The sequence below is a fragment of the Cryptotermes secundus genome, unplaced genomic scaffold (genome assembly GCF_002891405.2).
Source record: "Cryptotermes secundus unplaced genomic scaffold, Csec_1.0 scaffold1019, whole genome shotgun sequence".
In the NCBI taxonomy this organism is placed as follows: domain Eukaryota; kingdom Metazoa; phylum Arthropoda; class Insecta; order Blattodea; family Kalotermitidae; genus Cryptotermes; species Cryptotermes secundus.
Window position 1 is genome coordinate 226,873 of NW_019729226.1, and position 21,803 is coordinate 248,675.

A 21,803-nucleotide genomic window follows, 5' to 3' on the forward strand; every position below is an offset into this window, starting at 1 on the left:
TTAGGTTAATTGAAAAATTCAGTTATCTCATCGGAAATCGAACCCGCCACCTTCCGGTTTGTACATGTAGCATACTGCCTCAACCAACTACGCTAACGCGTGTCCCCCCAATGTATCCAAATTATATTACAAAACTGATGTTACCAACTTCTTATTTATTCTGTCACCTGCGAACTGCTTTCTCTGCCAGTATTACACAATGGATATTAGATCAATTACTGAGCTAACATGACGAGTTTCTTTCGAACCAATGGCGACCTTGCGAACGCACTCGAGACCGGGTATCCAGCAGCACACGCAGTCGATGTACCCCGATGCTGATAACCGAGTAAAAATACCTCTCCCCGCTGGGAACAAAGAGAGCGCTCTCCGCTCCCGATACAAAAAAAAAAACACTGAATTAGTATCGGTTTATTGGTTGAAGAGTCATTGTGAAAAATGTTGATGGAGTAGGAGCTAATATGGCATTTCCTCTAAAAGTATGCGGAGTTTTAACCACGGGCATATCAGACGCATGAGTGGTAGTTGTGTTACTAGCAATGACCTCTAGAATCATCCACCGATCAATATACAAGCATTCTGCATGTATATCTATAATACATGGGCCGCCCAATTTACAACATCCCAAAGAGTCCAGGCTTCCTATTATTATCCATAACAATTCTCAGTAATCAAAGCGACTCCAATAATCCTCAACGCATCAAGCCCTCGCGCGGCATACATATATAACACTATATCAAACATGTGCTGCTGCTGGTGGTGGTACCGCTTTTATACACACATAATGAGAGATGATTATCCTTTTTACTACTCCCCCTTTCTAGTTTCTCTCTTTCTCTCTCTTCATCCCTCAAACAATTCCCAGCCCCATGCTTGTCCCCAAATCTCTGTGATTACCCTCACACACGCATCCCCTTTCCTCCCTTCATGACCGGTGACGCTAAAGTGATAGAGCCACGTGTCATTCTAGTCCTCTTCCCCCCTTTTCAGCCCCCTTTACATCCATCCACCCACACCCCTAGTCCTAATAACCGCCCTTTTACCTTATTACTGTATTTTCGTTCTCCCTTTTTCATGTTAATTCTGTGTGGCGCGTGACTAGGCGGCCCCAACATACACAGAACACTCCAGTGGTGTCCAAACTGTGTCCTCAGATCATTTCCCCCACTCAGACGTGAACAATGTCGTCCCGCTAGAGCGGTCAGTGTGACAGCAGAATGTAGGGTGCCACTGTGTGTCAATGTGCCGCAGGGAAAGGGTTACGTGCAGTGTACGCCACAGAATGTAGGGCGAGCTATGAGCCAAAACAAAGGCACCGTGCTGCAGCACTACAACAGTCCTTTGATATCCCGAGCACAAAGATATAGAATTATTCAATGTATTTTTCCTTGCTTTATACCTCATCTGAAAAACACGTCACAAAAATGTTCTTATAACTTCTATTCGGTTGCATATAGCCCGTGGAAGAACAATATCCTTCAGCGTAACTGAATTTGCTTCAGAATCTAGGTCACGTTGCATAAATCACGCTCCTTCTCGGAAACACTGCCTAAGAAGCAGGGAACATCAGTCTCCAGTTAGTATGATTTCTGAAACTGCATCAGAGGTGGCGATATAAGTGAAACAGTTTGACATAACAGAATAAACAGACGTGCAAAACTGCCTCTTGATTGGAAATTGCATCTCTTTCCATCCACCATGGGGGCACGCGGTAGCGTAGTTCGTTGAGTTACAAGCTGGAAAGTCGCGGGTTCGAGTCCCGATGAGGTGGATTTTTTTCCAATTTACCTAATCTTTCCAGCAGCACTATGGTCCTGGGGTCGACCCAGCCTGTAACAGAAATGAGTACCAGGAATCTTCCTGGAGGGTAAAGGGCGGCCAGCGCCATCTGTGAGCCGATTCTCTGGAGAAAATATGGGGGCCTCGACGTCCCAAAACCCTATGAGCCTTCACGGCCTGTTACAGGGACAGCTTTACCTTTTTTTTTTCCATCCATCATAAATTTTCCTTCCCCGGTCTAAATGGTGGCTCATTGTATTACAACATCTGCCCAAGTTAACAAAATTCTGGCCAAGTATTATTTATAATCGCCCGTGAATATTGTGTGGCAGGTGTAGACATGCACGAACCACATATTAGGCGTACTGCAGGTTCTTCATACTCAAAGATATGTCATTAAAAGTAATGGCAAAATTCGGTACATTTTATTAATGATCAATGAGATGGAATTACGAACCGTGTGATCAACAGAGATCAGCTTTAAACCGAGCTTCCTGTTCATTTAGTTCTCTTTTAAATGAGAATCCAGGTCATTGCGCATTGCATATTCTTAGCCAGCACTACTGCTGTAGGGGAACACATTGCTAAGAGGAAAGACGCGAACACTGCCACGAAACAGTTACACAATACCGCTAGAGTACTCAAAGTTGCAGGATCATTCTCATGGCATTAAATTATCGACGTGTTTAATTTACTTGCATTATCAATTTCAGCCTTTTTTTAACTGAGTTGTGTCGCATTCCAAATGTAACATTCATAACTAATTCGAAACTTCGGTCCCAAACTTTACTCAAACCAGTCACGCCATCCTAACTTGTAGCCTGTAATCAAGTCTGTTAGAGACTTGTATTAAAATTATTAAAAATTTACTCTCTATATTAATGTCCTCTTCTTAAAAAATATATTAAGTAAATAGCTGGCCGCCTCTGTGGTATTCTGGTCAGAGTTCCTGCCTACAGATCCAGAGGTCCGGGCTCAATTCCCGGCGCTACCAAATTTTCGGATTAGTGGGTCTTGAACGGGGTCCACTCAGCCTCAGGATGATAACTGAGGAGCTACTTCAAGTAAATAGCGGCTCCGGTCTAGTTAGTTGGCGGTCGCTTGGTGAGTATAGTTAAGTAAATAGCTGCCAATTAAAGACCCCAGCTGTAATTCGGCTTAAACACTCTGGTTACAGATCACATATGTACTGCCAACAAAGTTGTTTTGAAGCTTGCTAGATTGAAGTAGATTTTGACAATGGTGTATAACACTCAGAATTACTGGGTTTTTGGACTCTGTCCATCGTCCCGTATTCTAAAGACCAGAAAACACAACGTTTCGGAAACCGGATCTGTTGCCGTCCTCAGGTGAGGGGGAGACACCGTGATGTGTCCCGTATAAAGAGCAAACCCCAATCAATGGACAACCAATGTCAGATTAACTACAGCTATTTAAATACCAGAGACAAGTCTCGAGTGTTAAGGTTTTACTCCAAAGATGGCGCCAGTGGTAGGCATAATATGGTTTCACAAATTCTCCATTTAACACTATAAATTTGTGATCATGGGCTTGGTATGTTGGCAGGGTTTGCTTCCCTTCCTGTCTCGACTCCACCACGATTCTCCATGCTTTCTCACAATCTTCTCGTCAGAGACGATATCACATAAGGATTATTACCGCTAGAGTTCAGTTGAAAAAAAAATAGCTGGTCGTGGGTCTCAAGGAGCTTGACGCCAAGACGAACTGATTGGCGGTAAACCGCCAGTCGTAAAGTAGTTCTGACTCTGGTACACGGTTCGTCCGGTGATTGAGGTTAGTTCTTTCTAAGGGACCAAACTGAGTAGGTGTCTCCACTATCACATGAGGGCGGAAACAGACCCATTTTTCCGAAACGTTGTGTTTTCTAGTTTTTAGAATGCCGGGCGGTGGGCAAAGTCCAAAAACCCACTAATTTTGATGGCCTCAGTTCTAAACCACGTTTCACAATCCCACTATCTGCAAACCAACCATTTCCAAATGACAAGGTATAAACAAGACAGGCAGCTGTAGTCTATAGCCAAACTTTGGTTCCTCGTATCGAAATATAAACTCGGAAACAAAGGATGTGGTTTCCGTTTTCAATCATAATCGTTAATGAAACCTGGTCGAAACCTTGAAGCCAATAATTCTCCACACAATTCATTGATCGATGTTAACTTGTGCCCCGTACTTACATAAATCGAGCATGAAAAATACTACATGTAATTTTCCATGTTCAACATAACATTCAAGTAATCTCACGTCCAACTCAACATCTAATTAATCATGTGTTCAATATGGCATCTCTGTAATCTCATGTTCAACTAATAGGCCTATGTCAGATCTAAACTATTCTGTGTTCAACATAACATTTACTGGTAACTTAAGCCTATCCCACATTTAATCCATGACATGACATGACATGTTAGTTACTACGTATTCTAATTTCACGTCTAATTTCATGCCTGAATCAAGTTCCGCCATGCTAGATCATATTAATGTAAAGTGAGTCGGTGTTCTCCAGCTGCACACCGCAGTCTATTCCCCGCCAAGGGTTTTATGTCCGAAAGACGAAACATGCCAACACATAAACCAAAAACTTATTACGTATTGGAACTGTCTCCTCACCTATCAAAAGTTTGCCTGATGATGGCCCATGTGCGACATTCTAAAGTAGTTAATAGTCACTTTTAGCGTAAACGATATACATGCAATGTATTAATGATATTTCATAACATTGAATAACACTTTAAAATATTAAAACTACACTTTTAGTGAAGAACATGATTTGGGCAATTCATTTCACTTACCTGTTTGTGCATTTCCACGTTAAGCCCATACGACATTTCGTAGTACTGAAATAAAGACAACAGAAAATATTATCGTACAGTTTATCAGTGCACAAACACAAAAATATACATTTCTCAAAGATGACACAGGTGTTTTCTAAAAATGGGGTCAAGTGGGCATTCTATTTAATATCGTCATGAAACCACATGTGCCCCGTCAAAATATTAGAAACTGAGCAATGGGATTTGGTGAAGAGTACTCCCCTCCGAAACGTCGGTTGTATTTCATACTACANTTAAATTAGTTATTAGTCACTTTTAGCGTAAACGATATACATGCAATGTATTAATGATATTTCATAACATTGAATAACACTTTAAAATATTAAAACTACACTTTTAGTGAAGAACATGATTTGGGCAATTCATTTCACTTACCTGTTTGTGCATTTCCACGTTAAGCCCATACGACATTTCGTAGTACTGAAATAAAGACAACAGAAAATATTATCGTACAGTTTATCAGTGCACAAACACAAAAATATACATTTCTCAAAGATGACACAGGTGTTTTCTAAAAATGGGGTCAAGTGGGCATTCTATTTAATATCGTCATGAAACCACATGTGCCCCGTCAAAATATTAGAAACTGAGCAATGGGATTTGGTGAAGAGTACTCCCCTCCGAAACGTCGGTTGTATTTCATACTACACGCCGTTATATCTCAGCGGATAGTACTCTTCATACCAACTGCCGTGAGAACTTCAACTACTACAACGGGATTTGGTGTTTGAGTTCTTTTCTAAATCCGAGGGACTTGAAATTTAACGGGGGCCACTGCAGCCACCGGAAATGAGTTTCATGAGTTTGTAATGTGGCTCCTATATGAATTCATTTCACGTGATTCTGATGCACTTCAAGAAACAGCATTCTGACAGTGAACCAAAACTCATGAATTATATTTGGAACTACAAAAGCCATAACTAAAATTAACGAAACAAACTCCGTGGCCCGTCGTCCGAAAGTGAACTATACCGACCGAGTAACCGCCGCTTGTCGGCGAAGTTAGTGACAACTTCAACGGATAGAGGGTTTCGCGTGGTCAGTGCGACGGATCCCCATGGCCGTTAATTTCGGTCTTCTAGATCGGAGCCGTTATTTCCTTCAAATAGCCCCTCAATTATATTCACGAGGCTGAGTGAACCCCGTTCCAGACCCAATACTTCTCAGAAAATCTGGTAGCTCCGGGAATCGAACCCGGGACCCTTGGATCTGTAACCAGAAACGTCGACCACTAGACCACATAGACGACAAAAGCAATAACTCGAGAATTTATATCAGCCACGAGAGAGAAAAAAAAAAAGAAGTAACCGGAAAGATTTGTAAACGAATTTAAGCAGCTGTAACAGAACTGTAACTATTAAACTATTTCAAATTCAGACTAATTCCAGAAAATTACGCAAATGTCAACATTTGCCAGTGTTAATTTACATCTCTATTAAAGAACAAACTAAAGTACATGAACTTATGGCTTTTTGGAGTATTTATGCAAAGTGTAGGCAAGATATGATTCAGAATGAAACGGTAACCAAAATTCGGTGTACTGAAGTGACAGTAATATGAGTATATACCTTATATGCGCTTAATATTTTGTGTAGGATGTGACACAATTACTGTGAATAAATGCACTCACATCCCCCGAAATAATAGTCACTTAGTTCCTATTGTGCTTTATTTATAAACTCAGCTGCAGTGGCAGATACTGGAGGGTAAATGGAAACAGAATTAAAGTACCACTACCAGAAGTTTCGACTCAGATTAATTTCTGCATAATCATATGAATATAGAAATCATTGCTGGCAATTACAGACCAATAAACGCTTACCACCTACTGCATTAGTCATATACAAATAATATGCTTTAAATGTTTGATGTAACATTTTGAAATGAGAAGCCAAAAATGGTGTATTTTTTTTTTCTCAAATTTGGTAGTGTACTCTGGTCGACATTCACCAACATCTCGCCACAACGCGGTGCCTCCATTTTGTGGTAGAAGAGTCTAACCTCAAGATGGAGGAAACACGATTGGTCACACTTAATGTTCAACTCTTTTGGAACACCAGCTCTTACTTAAAATATTGTTTTTGCTTGCGAGATGAGGTTCTCCTGGAAGCAGATATGATGTTGGAGCCTGGGCTGTGGCTCCGTTTAGCTTGGTACGTAGATAGCAAACATTTCGGAATAATCTGTTCCTTACATGTTCAAAGTAATCCTCTACATGGAGTCAATAGGTTCTTCCGATATGGTTGTATCTACCAAACTACACAGTGTCACATCCCAGAAAGCCGAAAATCTCCTTATACTTGTATTTTTTCTTAAATCTAAGTAAAATGATGTCTGACAATAAAGTTCGCGAACTCTCCGCCGTGTGCTTGCCTTGGTAGCAGTAGACAGAAACCTCAGTATGGTTTGATGACGATGGCATATAAGTGTTTCACAGCTGTGTTGTTGTTGTTGTTGTTGTTGTTGATCTATGGCAGTCTCTTTCTGAGTGGCGTCTATTACTGTCTGAGTGTGTTTTGGTGTGCCGTCGTGAGAATGTCCCCAGTTGAATTAGAGCAGTGTCTGGGAGGGCGTTTTTTAGCTAGTAAACAAACTGTGCTGGAACACCCTCCCTGTTCACCGGATCTAGTCCCCAGTGACTTCTTTCTGTTCCCGAAGATAAAGGAAATATTGAAAGGAAGGCATTTTGATGACACTGATGACATCACGAGTAACAGGAAGGCCATTCCACAAAATCAGTTCCAAAATTGTTTTAAAGTGTGGACTAGGCGCTGGCATCGGTGCACAGCTTCCCAAGTGGAGTACTTTGAAGGTGCCCACAGTGATATTCAGCAATGAAGTATGTAGCACTTTTATTTCCGCGATGAGTTCGTGAACTTTATTGCAAGACCACGTATGCTACTTCTAAAATAAAATATTCACTGCTAATGAGAACATGCCAACTACCACATGCAATGTTACAGTATTAAAAGGGTTATTCCAGGATACAAGATACACTATTTACATCATCTACTTTACAACAAAATTTGCAACTGTCACAAAAGCAAAGCAGCCCATGCATGTAACCATTTCAAGGTTATGTTAATGTTACATATACTGGGGGCTGATTGAGACGAGGGCGCTCAGGAGACTTAAGGAGAGGAAAAACTAACAGAAGGTTGGAGAGAACTATAGAAGCTACGCGGTTTGTAAGCGCCACCACACATCAAGAGGCTGTAAGACAGGGGAGACATTTAGTATGCGCGGGAAACACGAGAAATTTATATAACAATTTCAGTAGGAAAACCTGAAGGGAAGAAATCACCTGGAAGAATCAGGTGCAGAAGGAAGATCGTGATGCGAAGCTGCTCACACGATCCATTTGGATAAGAACAGGGATCCGTGAGGTGAAACTCTCCGGTTAAATAAAACGTGAACGAATTGAGTAGCTGAGAGACTTTAACTCTCAAGAAGCGCTATTATCCATGGAGTTATTAAATCTCTGATGCTAATGACACATAAGAATGTAATAAAAACATTGAAATAGAAAACAGAATTATAAAGCTACAGTTTATAGTTATACTGTTGTGTATGTTAACGCTTTTGTAACCAATAGAAATTCAATCGATTATTAACGAAATTCAATCACGTCTAAAGTTATCACAGTGGCAGCGAGGCAGAAAACTCTTAGGGCTGTGTTCGGAACTTGCTCGGAACATGGATTCGTGTCCAGGTAATTCGGTGTTATTGATTATTTAACGACTATTACATAGCGTCGAATGGTAGGGAGGTAAGTAAACAATAAATTGAAACGGTCGTGGCCTAATATACAAAATATACAGGTACATGCAGGAGTGACTGAGGAAAACGATATATCTCAATTAGGGTAGTCGGTATCGCGGCCGAGATCGAACCGCGTAGCTCCCGAACAGCATTCAGGAGCATTCCCGCTTGAGTCAACCTGCTCGCGCATTCCGTGTTAGTCGTCCTCTGCGAGCACACACAATGCGATGGTCCCAAATCCCATTCGGAGAAGGCTACAAAATATGCAACGGATTAAATGAAATATAAGGTAAGTTTGCCCCTGTGCTTAATTAAGCATCACACCATGAAGACGTATGGGGGACTTTGGCACTAGATGGAGTGAGTGGACAGCTTCATGCCCCGGCTACTTTACGTCGAGGAGAGAGTCCCCGGTACCCGCTGGATAGGAGGCTGGGTGGGCCCCAATTCGGTGTGGACGCCGTGGAGTAGAGAAAATCGACCTCCGGCCGTCGAGCCCGTAGCCCTTCGCTCTACCGACTGTATGTATGTATGTATTGGTACGACACAACCAATCGCACGGTGAAGGATGACAGTAATCCTGCTAAACGTACAACAATCGAAACTGCGGTGCAGTCGTTAGCGAACAGTTTACATAGATTGCCAACTTTCATGCAGGCATGAAGTTATGACTTGTATAAATTAAAAATTAATGCACAACATGACTTTCCACTATAAGACATTGACACAAGAATCAGAACCACTAGCGTATGCCATAATCTGATAATCCTTAGTAATGAATATTAAATAGGAGCCAGGATATTTAATTCTGTACACCGACAAGGGTACGTGGTGGACAGAGGAGTTTGGGTTCGATTCCCAGTAGATGCAAAACATTTTTCTCTTCTCCGTAAGGTCTGGATTTGCTCTGAGGCTCACCCAGCATCAAATGCAATGGGTACTGAGGGCTGTTTCCCAGGAGTAAAGCGGCAGGGGGATCGAGGTTAAGAAACTAACTGGAGCGGCTGAGGTGAAATACGAGGAACCTCAGTCGGGACAGTCGCTGTCCCCGTTATCCTCGCCGAGATTCAAACCGGGCATCGCCCAAATAAAAGTCAAGACCGTCGCTGCCACATTTATCTGATCGATAAAGGTAAATGTTACAACTATACAGTGATGTGACTCGCCCAGAATTCTATCACGTGTCCACGTTCCCACGACGCCAGCATGCTTATAAATAGCCAGCTGTCACGTGTTTGAGTGACGCTAGACGGGGTTTGGCATCTAGCTGCAGGGCGCCGCGGGAGGACAAAGGAAGTGACCCGAGGATATTGTGGATTCCCGAGGAAGTTGACTGCCGCCTGCAGGTAGGTGTCCCGCCGTGCAAGAGTGGCATGGCGCAAGATCACCGTCACGAATAACTGGATCAAGGACAAGGCTGAGCGAAGAACCCGGATAGTACAGACGCTCAGGAAGAAACTGCGGGGGCGCCAGGAAGGAAGAATGTGAACAAGGAGCATAGACGGCAGATGGCCGCGATATCTGAGGAAGCCATTGGAACGGACACGGGAAACTAGGGATCCATGAAGCAAATGGCCGCCGAGGAACACGGGCTTCAGAGACAAGGCAAAGACGACATTGCACCGAAAACTCCGAGGGACGAGCGTCCAGGAAGAAATGCTGGTAGGGCACGGAATGCAAAATTGGAATAAAGAACCAAGGCACAAGACAGCAGCTGGGTCTTAAGTTCGAGAGGACATCAGAGGAGTTCGACAGGAGGGCTTTCAGACTGGAGTTCGTGAAGCGAGCAACCGGGATGTCCAGCGGGTTCCGGAAAATGAGCAACTGGACCTTGTTGAGGGGTCGGCCCGCTTCGGAGTGGAAAATAAAGGATTCGGCATTGTGGAGGTGTCGCTCCCCTCCTAAACGAAAAAAAAACCCTACTAGAAGCGTTAGCGTAAGAAGAGACGATGTGGGAACACCGGCAACTCTAGGTAATTTTCCCTCCACCGGTTGGAAAAAAGAAGAAAAACTCTGCATGATGGTGATGCACCTGGATCTACTGGCAGCTTATCAGGGAGCAGTTCGGGACGAGCTGACTTAGGAAGGGAACAGTGGTAGCAGATGGAGAGTAATCACCGCAGGAGAAACACCGGGCCACAAGACGTCACAAGCAGGAACCTCGGGAAAAAGGGAAATGTGACTAACCGATAGGCTATTCGGGACGAGCAGCCTTAAGGCGGGAGCAATGTAATGATATGTAATCAATGATGTGATAAAACATTGCTAGGCAACAGCTTGGTAAACACGTTCGCGTGAACACGGAATAATGGGAACTGTGTTCCCTGTGGGCCATGCAACAACTAGTTGCGAGGTTACACAATAATTCTGACAACAGAGGAGCACGTTTTCTGTGCAGTCCATGCCGCGGCTAAATAACGAGTTTCCCAGGCAGACCGAAGCAGCTGAGAGTTCAGTTGTAGGTATGAGATAGCCACGGGAAGTTAGTAGCTGAAGAAGAATTAGAGGTCGGCCTGTGACGACTTAACGTGTGATTAAAAGATTTAGTCACAGTGTGACAATTTTAATTCCATTACCGGGAGACGACTAGTGAAGACAGAATCCTACTGCGTAACGGCGAAATGTAAATCAGCGATAGCGCCGTATTAATTATAATTAAGGGAAATTGTAGCGGAAGTGCCAATAAATGCAGTCATCCGACCTAGAATCCGTTACTTTAGTCACGCGCACCCCCTACCCGTGGCAATATTAAGAGATTAGCGAAAACCAGAGAATATTAAAAATATCCATTCTGACATAGCAATAACATAAACAGATAAACCCTGTTGTGCTAACAAAAGCATAAAATATCTTATGCATCTGTAGCTTCATACATATTCTATCCATCAGCGTATCCTCGACATCATCACGAACACAACAAAACGCACGATACAACCATACATGTATGACTAACAGATAATATCTACAATACATTAAAATATAAACACCCAAAGATTCACTGCCCTAATACACCGGATATTCTGTTAACACTAGTCTTAAAACGGGGATTTCGGAGTCGTGTGTAAACATTTTGCAGTCGATCTGAATCGTTCTTGCAGCTGAGAATGTTACGTGCGTTCTTTCACTGAATTCTGCATCGCACATCTCGGAATTTTATAAAATTTTTGTTTCAACATCGCTGCGTTCATTAGTAATTAGGTCATGCAATTTCATCAACCCGGACACGCCATACGAGAGCGCAATCGAAATAGACAGCTACTTCTCTTTCCATTAGTAACAACTTATGGCTACCGCAGTTTCATAAAGTCGCATTAATGCTACCAATAACAAACTGGAGTATAAAGTTTTAATGGTAAGGGAGGGTGGGGAAATAGCGGTCAGTCAGTATTGCATGAACAGTACCTAATAAAATATTCCATCACGTGCTTCTGCCTAGTTCTCAAAACATGAACCTAGTACAATAAGCCATGCTGTTGTTCTCTGTTCCACACGTATTTGCATTTTATTGTTTGCACCTTCATATCGTGGTTAATAACCAGGACAATTTAGCTTTAATTTTAAACAGCAAAGTCTTGAAAAGGCGGTGAGCCATAGTTCATACGGCGATTAGTATCGAATTGGAAATATCAGTCGACTCGGCATTGTTTCTTTTAATTCGCTTAGTGTGGGGTGGAGCCCAACTGGGTCCACTCGGCACGGCGGCCACTGATTGGCCTATTGTAACCTGCCTCGGGTGATTATGATGACGGAGAAATTGGTGGAATCAAGATTGGCAGGGGGAAACCGAAATACTAGGAGAAAACCCGCCCCAGCGCCACTTTGTCCACCATAAATCCCATTTGACCAGAACCCGGGATCGAACCCGGGCCGCTGCGGTGGGAAGCCAGCGACTAACCGCTTGAGCTATGGCGCCGCCCGGCATTCTGTTAGTTTAACCTTGGAAGATTTAGTTCGCATTCAGCAAGCTGCTTTTTAAGGCTAGTTGCCTGAAAAGAAGAGATAACAAGCTTGTCAAATGGTGTACTGAAGTCTTCGTTTGTGGCTTCCCAACGACTGAAAATTGCCATTTGCGGCTCCAGTGTCCGATATCTTTAGTCATCCTTTTGTATAGTAATAAACCTTATAAGCAACCTGTCTTTAGCTTGAAGAGACAGAAGGAAAACCAGTTTCTCTTTGTATACGCATTACAAGGACTGACTGCAACTACACACCATTTCACAATTTAAATTCATGAACCTCATATGTTAAATGCACTGTATCCTTTACCGTCCAATACAACCGCTGCATATTATAATCATTTCAGATAATGAAAAGGGGTTTGAAAATAATATTTTAGCATTATCACTGAATGTCAATCTGTTCTGTTCCACAGGCAATTTTAAATTGTCAAAATGGTAATTATCGACGCTGCCTGCCGCCCTTCTATCAGGTACCTGTCCGTAAAGAGATACACCTCCACATGCAATGGGATCTGCACCCGGTAGCTCCAGCCAACATCACGGCACCTACCATATATCTCAACATACCAGACGTCAGAGTTGCGACTGAAATAATCTGCTTTGGTGTCAAGCAACTAATCCTTACCTGACGAAATTCGAGCTACATGCTAACTGCAAGAGCCAGGATTATGCGGCTTTGGAATTTATGCAACATGAACTGGTATGAAAATAAATAATTCAATCGTCATTCCTATAACTTCTAGAATAAAGCTTACATAAATATCACAACAGAACATGTGAAATGTGTTTGAAAAGGGTACATAACAGCTACGGAAAGGAGTAAACTGGTGGTCAAAAGATCAAAATCATCGACTGGCCAAAATAAAACGAAATTTCTATATAAAGTAATTAACTTTTCTCTCCGAAATTATCTCAATGTCCAACACAATTCAGTGAATATTCAGACTGCATCCAGAAAGCCATCAATATCAATGGAGATATTTGCAAAGTCAGCTAACAAATTCCTTTGATCTTTGTTTCTCTTTCATTTAACTATACTGTCATTGTTAGTTTAGTCTTGGGGTCTGGTGAGGAGGAGCCTCTTGGCACTGAGGACACAAATGTGCCTGTTATACTCGTACATGCCAGAGATTATGAGAAAATGAAACACTGGTGGAACAACACTGGCATGATAAAACCCAAATACTGCAAGAAGCATCTGTCCCAATGCCACTTTATCATTCACAAATCCCCTACGTACTCCTCTGGGCTTGAACATGAGCCCCCACAGTGCGAAGCCGGACGCTAACTACTTGAACTATGGTACGGCCTTACGTTGCCAGTGACTCAGAAAGTGCAGCGTGGAATGAATCGGCGATAATGAATAATGAACTGGAAATGTTGTGAAACGAAAGAGCCGTGTCCTTACAACGTTCAATCCAGACATTTCCATAGGAAGGCAGATGACAACAATGATAAATATCAGTCAGTCAGTCGCTCCAGCAGCTAATTGGACACGGCACCTCTCTAGAAAAATTTCGAAACGTCGCCCCTTGAACCAAGCTGTTCGGTAACAAATTAGTAAACTGCTGATAGCCTACAGAGAGCCAACGGTTCATTTCTATGAAACAGAATGCAGAACATTCTTGCATTGGCCTGGGAGGGGACTGTACTTTCTCTCAGCCCCCTCCAGGCGATTTTATGACACGACCACAAATTAAGAGGTCGCAATATTCCCTCCGCGTATCAGCTACAATTTCCTTTACCCTGCGACGAATAGTTAGCAGTGAAAACAATGTTATTTCGATGCTTCCTTATTTGAAGACCATATTATATATACAGTATATACTATCACATTATACAGTGACTATAGACAGGGTTTGGACTGGTAATCTGATTTGTTTAACTCTTAAACATACAACTCGTGACTATACTTTACAAATGCCTATAACACACAGACTAGTTCTCAGTCACACGGGCTCACATCCTCGCAGGCTTGCAGCCATCTCACCAAGCTCCGACTCTGACTCTGCCGTCTCAGAACTCTGTCTAGGCTAGTCACAGTCAGAGTTACTTTACGACTGGAGGTGTACCGCCAATCAGTTCGTCTTGGAGACTAGCCCCTTAAAACTCACAACCAGAATTTTTATTTTCCAACTTAACACTTGTGGTTATAGCACTTAACATCCTCTCCGACGAGAGGATAGGTCTGTCGTTACAATTGCTGTTGGGCTTCGCCAGCGAAGTCATCCCCAGGTCCGATTCCTGCGGGACTCATGAACACATTTTACTGTCTAGATTCGAGACTCCCCCAATCTGGGAGGGCCAGCCTGTATTTATATCCCCCAGGCACATGGTGTCACGGTTATACTCAAAGGCACTGAGGTCCCTTTTCGTTGCTTCCTACGACTCGCAGGGCTACGGTGGAATTAAGAGTCCCCGCCTCCACACGGCACCTGGTCCGCATTATATAGCATTGGCATGGACTCTACAGAAAAAAACTCTCCCAACAGTTTTATTGTTGCATGAAGTAGCTATCGGCACGGACCGCATAGAAAACCGCTTCCCAGAGTTACTTCACTGTCGAGTGTTACACAGCCGTTACCTAGCAATAGTTGTTTCTCTCGCTCTACAATTTATATGTGTATATATATACTACATTTCACATAAACTATATGTACAAACAGTGAAACGTTGTACAATTTAAATGGGGCGTATACTGATACGTCCGCTACAAGCAAGTTACACTAAAAATTTAATGGTTTTCCAGGATATTAAAAGGCACGCACTACGTACAATGCATGTTGTGTATTAGCGACAAACAACATGCTAACATTAAGATAAAAATCGAACACAAAACAATCGATTAGACTGAGAAGGAAAGAAATGTCTATCCCTTGTGTGTAAGCAACGAACAAATTAAAATAGTGCTCAATTCAAATTTTAAATTAGTCGGGCGAATATGATTTATAGGACATCATCAAGCCAGTAAATAGGCGTGTGTATGTGAATCAAAGTTCAAATGCACTGCANAACGTTGTACAATTTAAATGGGGCGTATACTGATACGTCCGCTACAAGCAAGTTACACTAAAAATTTAATGGTTTTCCAGGATATTAAAAGACAAGCACTACGTACAATGCATGTTGTGTATTAGCGACAAACAACATGCTAACATTAAGATAAAAATCGAACACAAAACAATCGGTTAGACTGAGAACGGAAGATATGTCTATCCCTTGTGTGTAAGCAACGAACCAATTAAAATAGTGCTCAATTCAAATTGTAAATTAGTCGGGCGAATATGATTTATAGGACATCATCAAGACAGTAAATAGGCGTGTGTATGTGAATCAAAGTTCAAATGCACTGCAAGCGCTTGCTTAGCACAGTACGCACGCACGCACAGTATCGTTGTTTCAAAGTGTATTTGCTTTTCTTGGCGAGAACATTTAACTTGCGTGGTAAGGAGTTTTATTTGTGCGAATATACCACCCGTCCACTCATTAATACTCGCTCATCACTCCAAGATTTTTAGGTCTATTTTTATTTTCTTGTATACTGACTGCGAAGCTACGTAATGCTACGTAATGTACAAACAACTCCAGGCGCCAATATGGAGGAAAAAATGAAAGTTGCCCCAGGGTGAACTGGACTAACCAACTAACTAACTCCATGGAGCTGAATCCTTCTTGGGAAACGCCAGTTGCTCACTTACAAAAGATTTTCATTTAAAAAAAATATAGATGCCCCTTCTGGCACTCGAACTCCAGGCGTCGAGCCCATAGCAACACAAGGATTAAACTGCTGGCAAGTCAGATTTCATCACGATCATTAAATCCAAAAAGCAAAATATTAATCAATGAGAATTTATGAAAAGTGTAATTTACGATATTTCTTCTTTGGTGGTCTAAAATTTATCTTCAGGCATACGTAAAAAAGGGTAAACTCCTCTTTGCTTAATTAATTAAGTACTAAATTAAATACCATGCCCTGAAGACGAACGCAGAACTGAAGGTATAACTCCACCACTCCTGACCTTGGTACTGGATAGGGGTAAGTTGCCAGTTTCACGCTCCGGCCGCTTTACACCCTGGGAAAGAGTCCCTGGTACCCATGAGATAGGAAGCTGAGTGAGCCCCAGACTCAGTCTGGACGCTGTGAGAAAAATCTTTTGCCTAGGGAATCGAACCCGGGCCGTCCAGCCCGTAGCTATACCGACAGAACTATTCAGGCTCCGATGAGAAATAAGGTAAAGATAAAACAGTCCCTGTGCCTAATTAACAACCATGCTAAGAAGATGCATGAGGGGAGCTGAGGTATAGCTCCACGCTTTCCTAACTATGGCACTAGCTAGAGGAGGGAGGTCAGGCCGTGTTACCTTTCTTCGGGGAGAAGAGGAAACATCTGCCCTTGACGGGTACCGAAACACAATTTGCCGGTCTTGAAGGTTACTGTTACTGTAATGTCTGAGCTATCCCGGATCTTCTGAGCTGCAACAATAATAGATATATGGCTTAGAATCTGCGCCGCCCCTTGCCATTCGTAATCTGGGTGATCTCATTGAAGGGAACCGACTGAGGAGAAACCTGTTTCAGTGCTCCCCAGGTTCTCGTGTTTACAAGGAGAACGCGAGGGCGGTCTACTGTTGGGGCGTGTTCCTTTATTTTGTTTTTCTACTTTGTTCTCAGCTTATTTGATGTTAATTATACATGGTAGGGGCCGTCGCCGCAGCGGCCGGCTTCCTAGCCTCTGCAGGAATTCCCCAATAGAAAGCTAGATTCACAACAAGACCATTCACTGCCGAAAAATGAGTAAAAGGTAAAGTTGTTCCTGTGCTTAACTAATTAAGCACTGCGCCATGAAGGTGTATGGGGGACTGGATGTATAGAACCACGTTCTCTTCACCTCGGCACTAGTTGGAGGTCAGTAGTCAGTTCCACGTCCCTGTACCCATTGTATAGGAGGTTGGGTGTGCCCAAGAGCCGGTCTGGACGATTGGAGAAGTGGAAATTCTTGGCCCTACCAGGACTCTAACTCGAGACTCCTCGGTCGTCCAGCCTGCAGCCAGTTTTATCTTCTGGAATATAAAGCAGTGTAGCACGGTTGAAAGCCAGCCACCGATTTGGAGAGATATGTTGTCTCGATCAGCAGGGTGGAGGAAGAAGCCAACATGAAGCAGTTTGCAAGCAAAGAAAACAGAAATCTTAATTTCCACCGCAATGAGAACCTCAAATCCTGCATATCTTACTTTTGTTTGAGTCTCACTTTCTCCTATGCAGGGCGCTAAAAGTAGGCAGGTGACGTCCAATTTGAATTTCTTCCGCATAGAAGTGTCTGGGTTCTGATCTTGGTTTGGTTTTGTGTTCATTTTTGAATCTCTTATTCCTGTTTTAGTTTTTACAGGTACCTCCACAACACTTATAAGTTTTCTTGTTATGCCCTGTTAACAAAATGTGTTTCCAGGTACATGTACACTCGTATATTCAGCTGACTTCACTGATCCCACCTTCCGATGTCAGAATGAAAATGCATCCAGTTTTTGCAGCATTGAGTAAAAAGGTAAAGTTATCCCTGTGCTTAACGAATTCAGCACTACACCATGAAGGCGTATGGGAAAGTGGATGTTTAGTTCCACATATTCTTTACCTCGGCACTAGGATGAGATGCTGTCGCACTGAGTTATGTGCGCAATACCACAGCGTTGGCACAGCCCAGAAACTCAGCACTCCTAGCTGCAACATGCCATGCAGAATTGGTTCGAATCTTGATTAGTGCGATATAAGGCAAAACCAGGCAACCGTTATCCGTAACCGGGGGAAGTAGTGTGAAAATACTCCGACAATACACCGACAGCAGTAAACGCTGCACATGGTTAAAAAGCATGACACTGATAAGAAATCTAACCATTGTTTCATTTCGCAAAACATAAGTTATCTGAAAATTGAATACGTTTCATTTCCGTACGCATACATGAAGATAACACATTGCTGTAAGAATGGTGGGTGTCCTTGTATTGCGCTGATACCAATATCGAGGGAACTCGGAAGTGTGGCCACGGGGAACCGAGAAGTCGTTTTGCCACGAGCACGTCTTATGAACACCAATTTTTTATTTCAATAAGTCGAGGTAGTTAAGTGTCTTGCTAGGGCAGCGCCATAGCTCAAGCGGTTAGTCGCTCGCTTCCCATTGCGGCGGCCCGGGTCTGTTCAAGTGGGATTTGTGGTGGACAAAGTGGCGCTGGGGCAGGTTTTCTCCGAGTACTTCGGTTTCCCTTGCTAATCTTCATTCCACCAATTGCTCCACAAACACCCTCACCTATCATCTGGGGCTGGTACAATAGGCCAGAAGTGGCCGCAGTATAAGAGACTTAAGTCACACCCCACTAGCAATAAAAAATGTCTTGCTACTCAGATTCCCGCACACGAAACGAAGTTTATCTGCCTTTTTAAAGGGGTGAAAGCAAGTGACCTCAATGCAAGCCACTGGATAGGTTCGTCTCTGTACTTGAATTAGGGAGATGTTGGGATCGAGTATAAGCTGGGACACGCAACTTATCTTGAGTGACTGTTTCGTGGTTTTCCTCAGTACGTCCAGTCAAATGTTGGGACAGTGTCTGAATCAGGCTACGGCCTTTTTCTTCCAAATTCTTTCAATTCATTAATCCTCCGACCATTTCATACTGCGTAGTATCGATAACTGGAAGCGTCTAAACCAGTCTACATCTCCACTTCAAACCAAGTCAGAGAAGTTGGAAAAGGAAGGATTTATCAAAGCAAAAATTAACACAGATATTTCCTATCTAAGGACCTCACAATTAGTCCGTAGGCCAAATTAACGTAACAATCTGAATCAGCAACAGTTGAAATAAATTTAAAGTGTGAATATAATTTTAAACGTGAAAACACAAAGGGAACAAAAGCTGCGGTTCAGAACAGGAAACAGGATCGCAAAACAAAACATACGCCACTGGAGCTAACACCTGAGTGGCCCTGTGTAGAATGATTTACAGAGAGTATCTCCACGCCAATATCAAAGAATATGAGGCGCAATAAGCAGAGAGCATTAAAGTGACAAACGAGGGGGATACACAGATTCGATCTGTTAAAAACAGAAGAGTACTATCCCAACCATGGAAGTTAAATTTGGAAGACATGTCGATGGGTGCATTAAATTACACAGGATTGTACATGTAAACGTATGAAATAAATTAAAATATTTATTCAGGACGTGTAAGGGCACTGAAAGACAGTTTAGAGAATGACTCAGCTCGAAACAGGTAAAAGTACAGCGAGAGAAGCACATGCTCAGGTGTACGTCCATTAAATGCTGGGGGACTGTGCTTTATATCGCATGATACCTAATGTAAATAATCAGTCACAAATCTTCCGAGATGCATTAGAAGTGAAATGCTACTAACTTTCTGAGACGAGGCCGGGGTTCATGATGCATTCTGTCATCGAATTATATATACTGTGGCAGTCGGACGCGAAACCTACCGATGACAGTAAATATGATATATGCTAATTTAAAGGTATTTATTGAATATTCCTTAGGAAACAAACAGTTCATTAAATATTTCATTTCAATTCATTAAACCAGTAAACATTTATAAGATATACATGAAACCGAGTTCGTTAAATCACTCTCACGGAGCTGAGCCCTTCTTGAGAACCTTCCAGCATATTATGGAACCCGAAGGTTCATTACCGTGTACACAAGAGCCCTCCATTGGCCCCTATCCTGAGCCAGGTCCATCCAATCCATACCATCCCATTCTATCTACTCCTACTACATGAAACCTAGAATCGTATTAAACAAGACTTGAAATGAAGGCTACTGGGATGCGTTGCCGTGTACTTCAAAAGAACTGACGTTTCAGAGAAACGTGATGACCCTGAAGATGGAGGCAGTACGTTCCTCCGAAACTTCGGTTAACTTCTACCGCACTTCACGACATCAAATCCGAAAATTTATCAGCCTGCTTTTGACAGTCTCCGCTCTAAGAACCACAGAATTAACATGGTTCCAAACGCTTTCTATTAGCACGAATACGTTGGGAAGCCACGTTTGAAGCAATTAAATGAGAATGCTTAGGACATGAATGCTAATGGTTAGAACGAACTGAGGGAGACAGGGTCCGAGTTGGTCAGCCACCTCGCTTATCAGGCTCATTATCAGGCCACTTGGTCCACTCAACAGCAGAGACGTCCGAAACACTTGGCGGTTATTTGGGACACCTACAGCTATGCGAATTTGTGCTGACCACAACTGCGGACTGTCAGAGGTATTATACGTGTCCTTTACGCAAACAGGTGACACTCGTTTTCATTCTTACAAAATGGGTTTCATCCTGTTTAAAAAAGTCCACGAAATGCATGTGAAAGAGACCGGTTAACTTCAACAGTCCATGGACGGGCAAAGTTCACGAGCTCCAGTCGACCTAACATCGACTGTAAGCAATGTCCTTATAAAAAGTTTTGAAAGCCTCGGGTTTATCACTCTCGTTACACGATTTCAGGTCACCATAACAACCAACTGTCGTGCGTTAACACGCTGCACGAACGTGTTATGTAGGTCACGAACGAGCGAACAGTCTTTTAATTCTGTGTATCTTGATTATTCTGTACGCATGAAAAATATTTTCGTGCGAGGTATTTATATAAAAGAAGCGCTTTACGATTGGCTATTCATGTGCTTCATTCGTTGGAAATGGCATCAGGCGTTGGCCTCGACGCAAAATTAGGCAGCATGTGGGGTTGGAAAAGAATATGGGGAAGGGGACTGTCAATTAATGAATGGTGTGAAAGCTTATGTAAGAAATGATGAGACGTCCCGCTGAATTCTCAGCAGCAGGTGTTACACTAATATTTACATAAGAATTTAGAATGTACAATTTAAGGCTTTCACGGCGTTGACTATGAAGAATGCCGTCCTCTGGGATGTGGCGCCGTGTAGATCTTGTGTAAATCGACGTTTCAGAGGACGTATCGCCTCCATCTTCGGGGTATAAAAATCCGCGAGCGAGGAACTAGTGTGAGCAGGTGGCTGCAGACAATAACAGGCCCAAAAACCACTGTAGTCCAGGCAGAGCCGTGAATGTCTGTGAAAAGGCACGATATTTCCTGACCTACCTGACGATCACTTCTCAAACTGTGTGGAACTTGAGGTTTTTGCTCAATGACTGACAAAGAAACCAGCGGTGGCCTATTTTAAAACACTATCCCAGTGCTTTCTGAGCCCCACGGAAAATGACAATCGGCTTTAGGATCGAAAATCTGGCTCAAGGACCTCCGGACTTAAAGACGGAAGTTTGCTGAGATAAATCTTAGACCAAGAATACTGATCCTTATAAGTCTGCGTTACCATTACTATAGAAATGAAACTGTTATCCGTGGCGCCCCACAGTTTATGAAACAAGCTCTTTACTTTCTCCCCAAAATACATAGCTACGTGTTTACGCCTGAATTT

At 42.8% G+C, this 21,803-nt stretch overlaps 1 protein-coding gene across 1 annotated transcript in view; it reads right to left on the bottom strand.

Moving 5' to 3' along the window:
• Positions 1 to 21,803, bottom strand: part of LOC111865575 (transducin-like enhancer protein 4) — a 399,537-nt gene that overhangs the window by 213,394 nt on the left and 164,340 nt on the right. Inside the window, exon 4 of the mRNA XM_023853727.2 lies at positions 5,007 to 5,051. Coding sequence (XP_023709495.1) covers positions 5,007 to 5,051 — 45 coding nt within the window. The remainder of the gene's footprint in view (positions 1 to 5,006; positions 5,052 to 21,803) is intronic.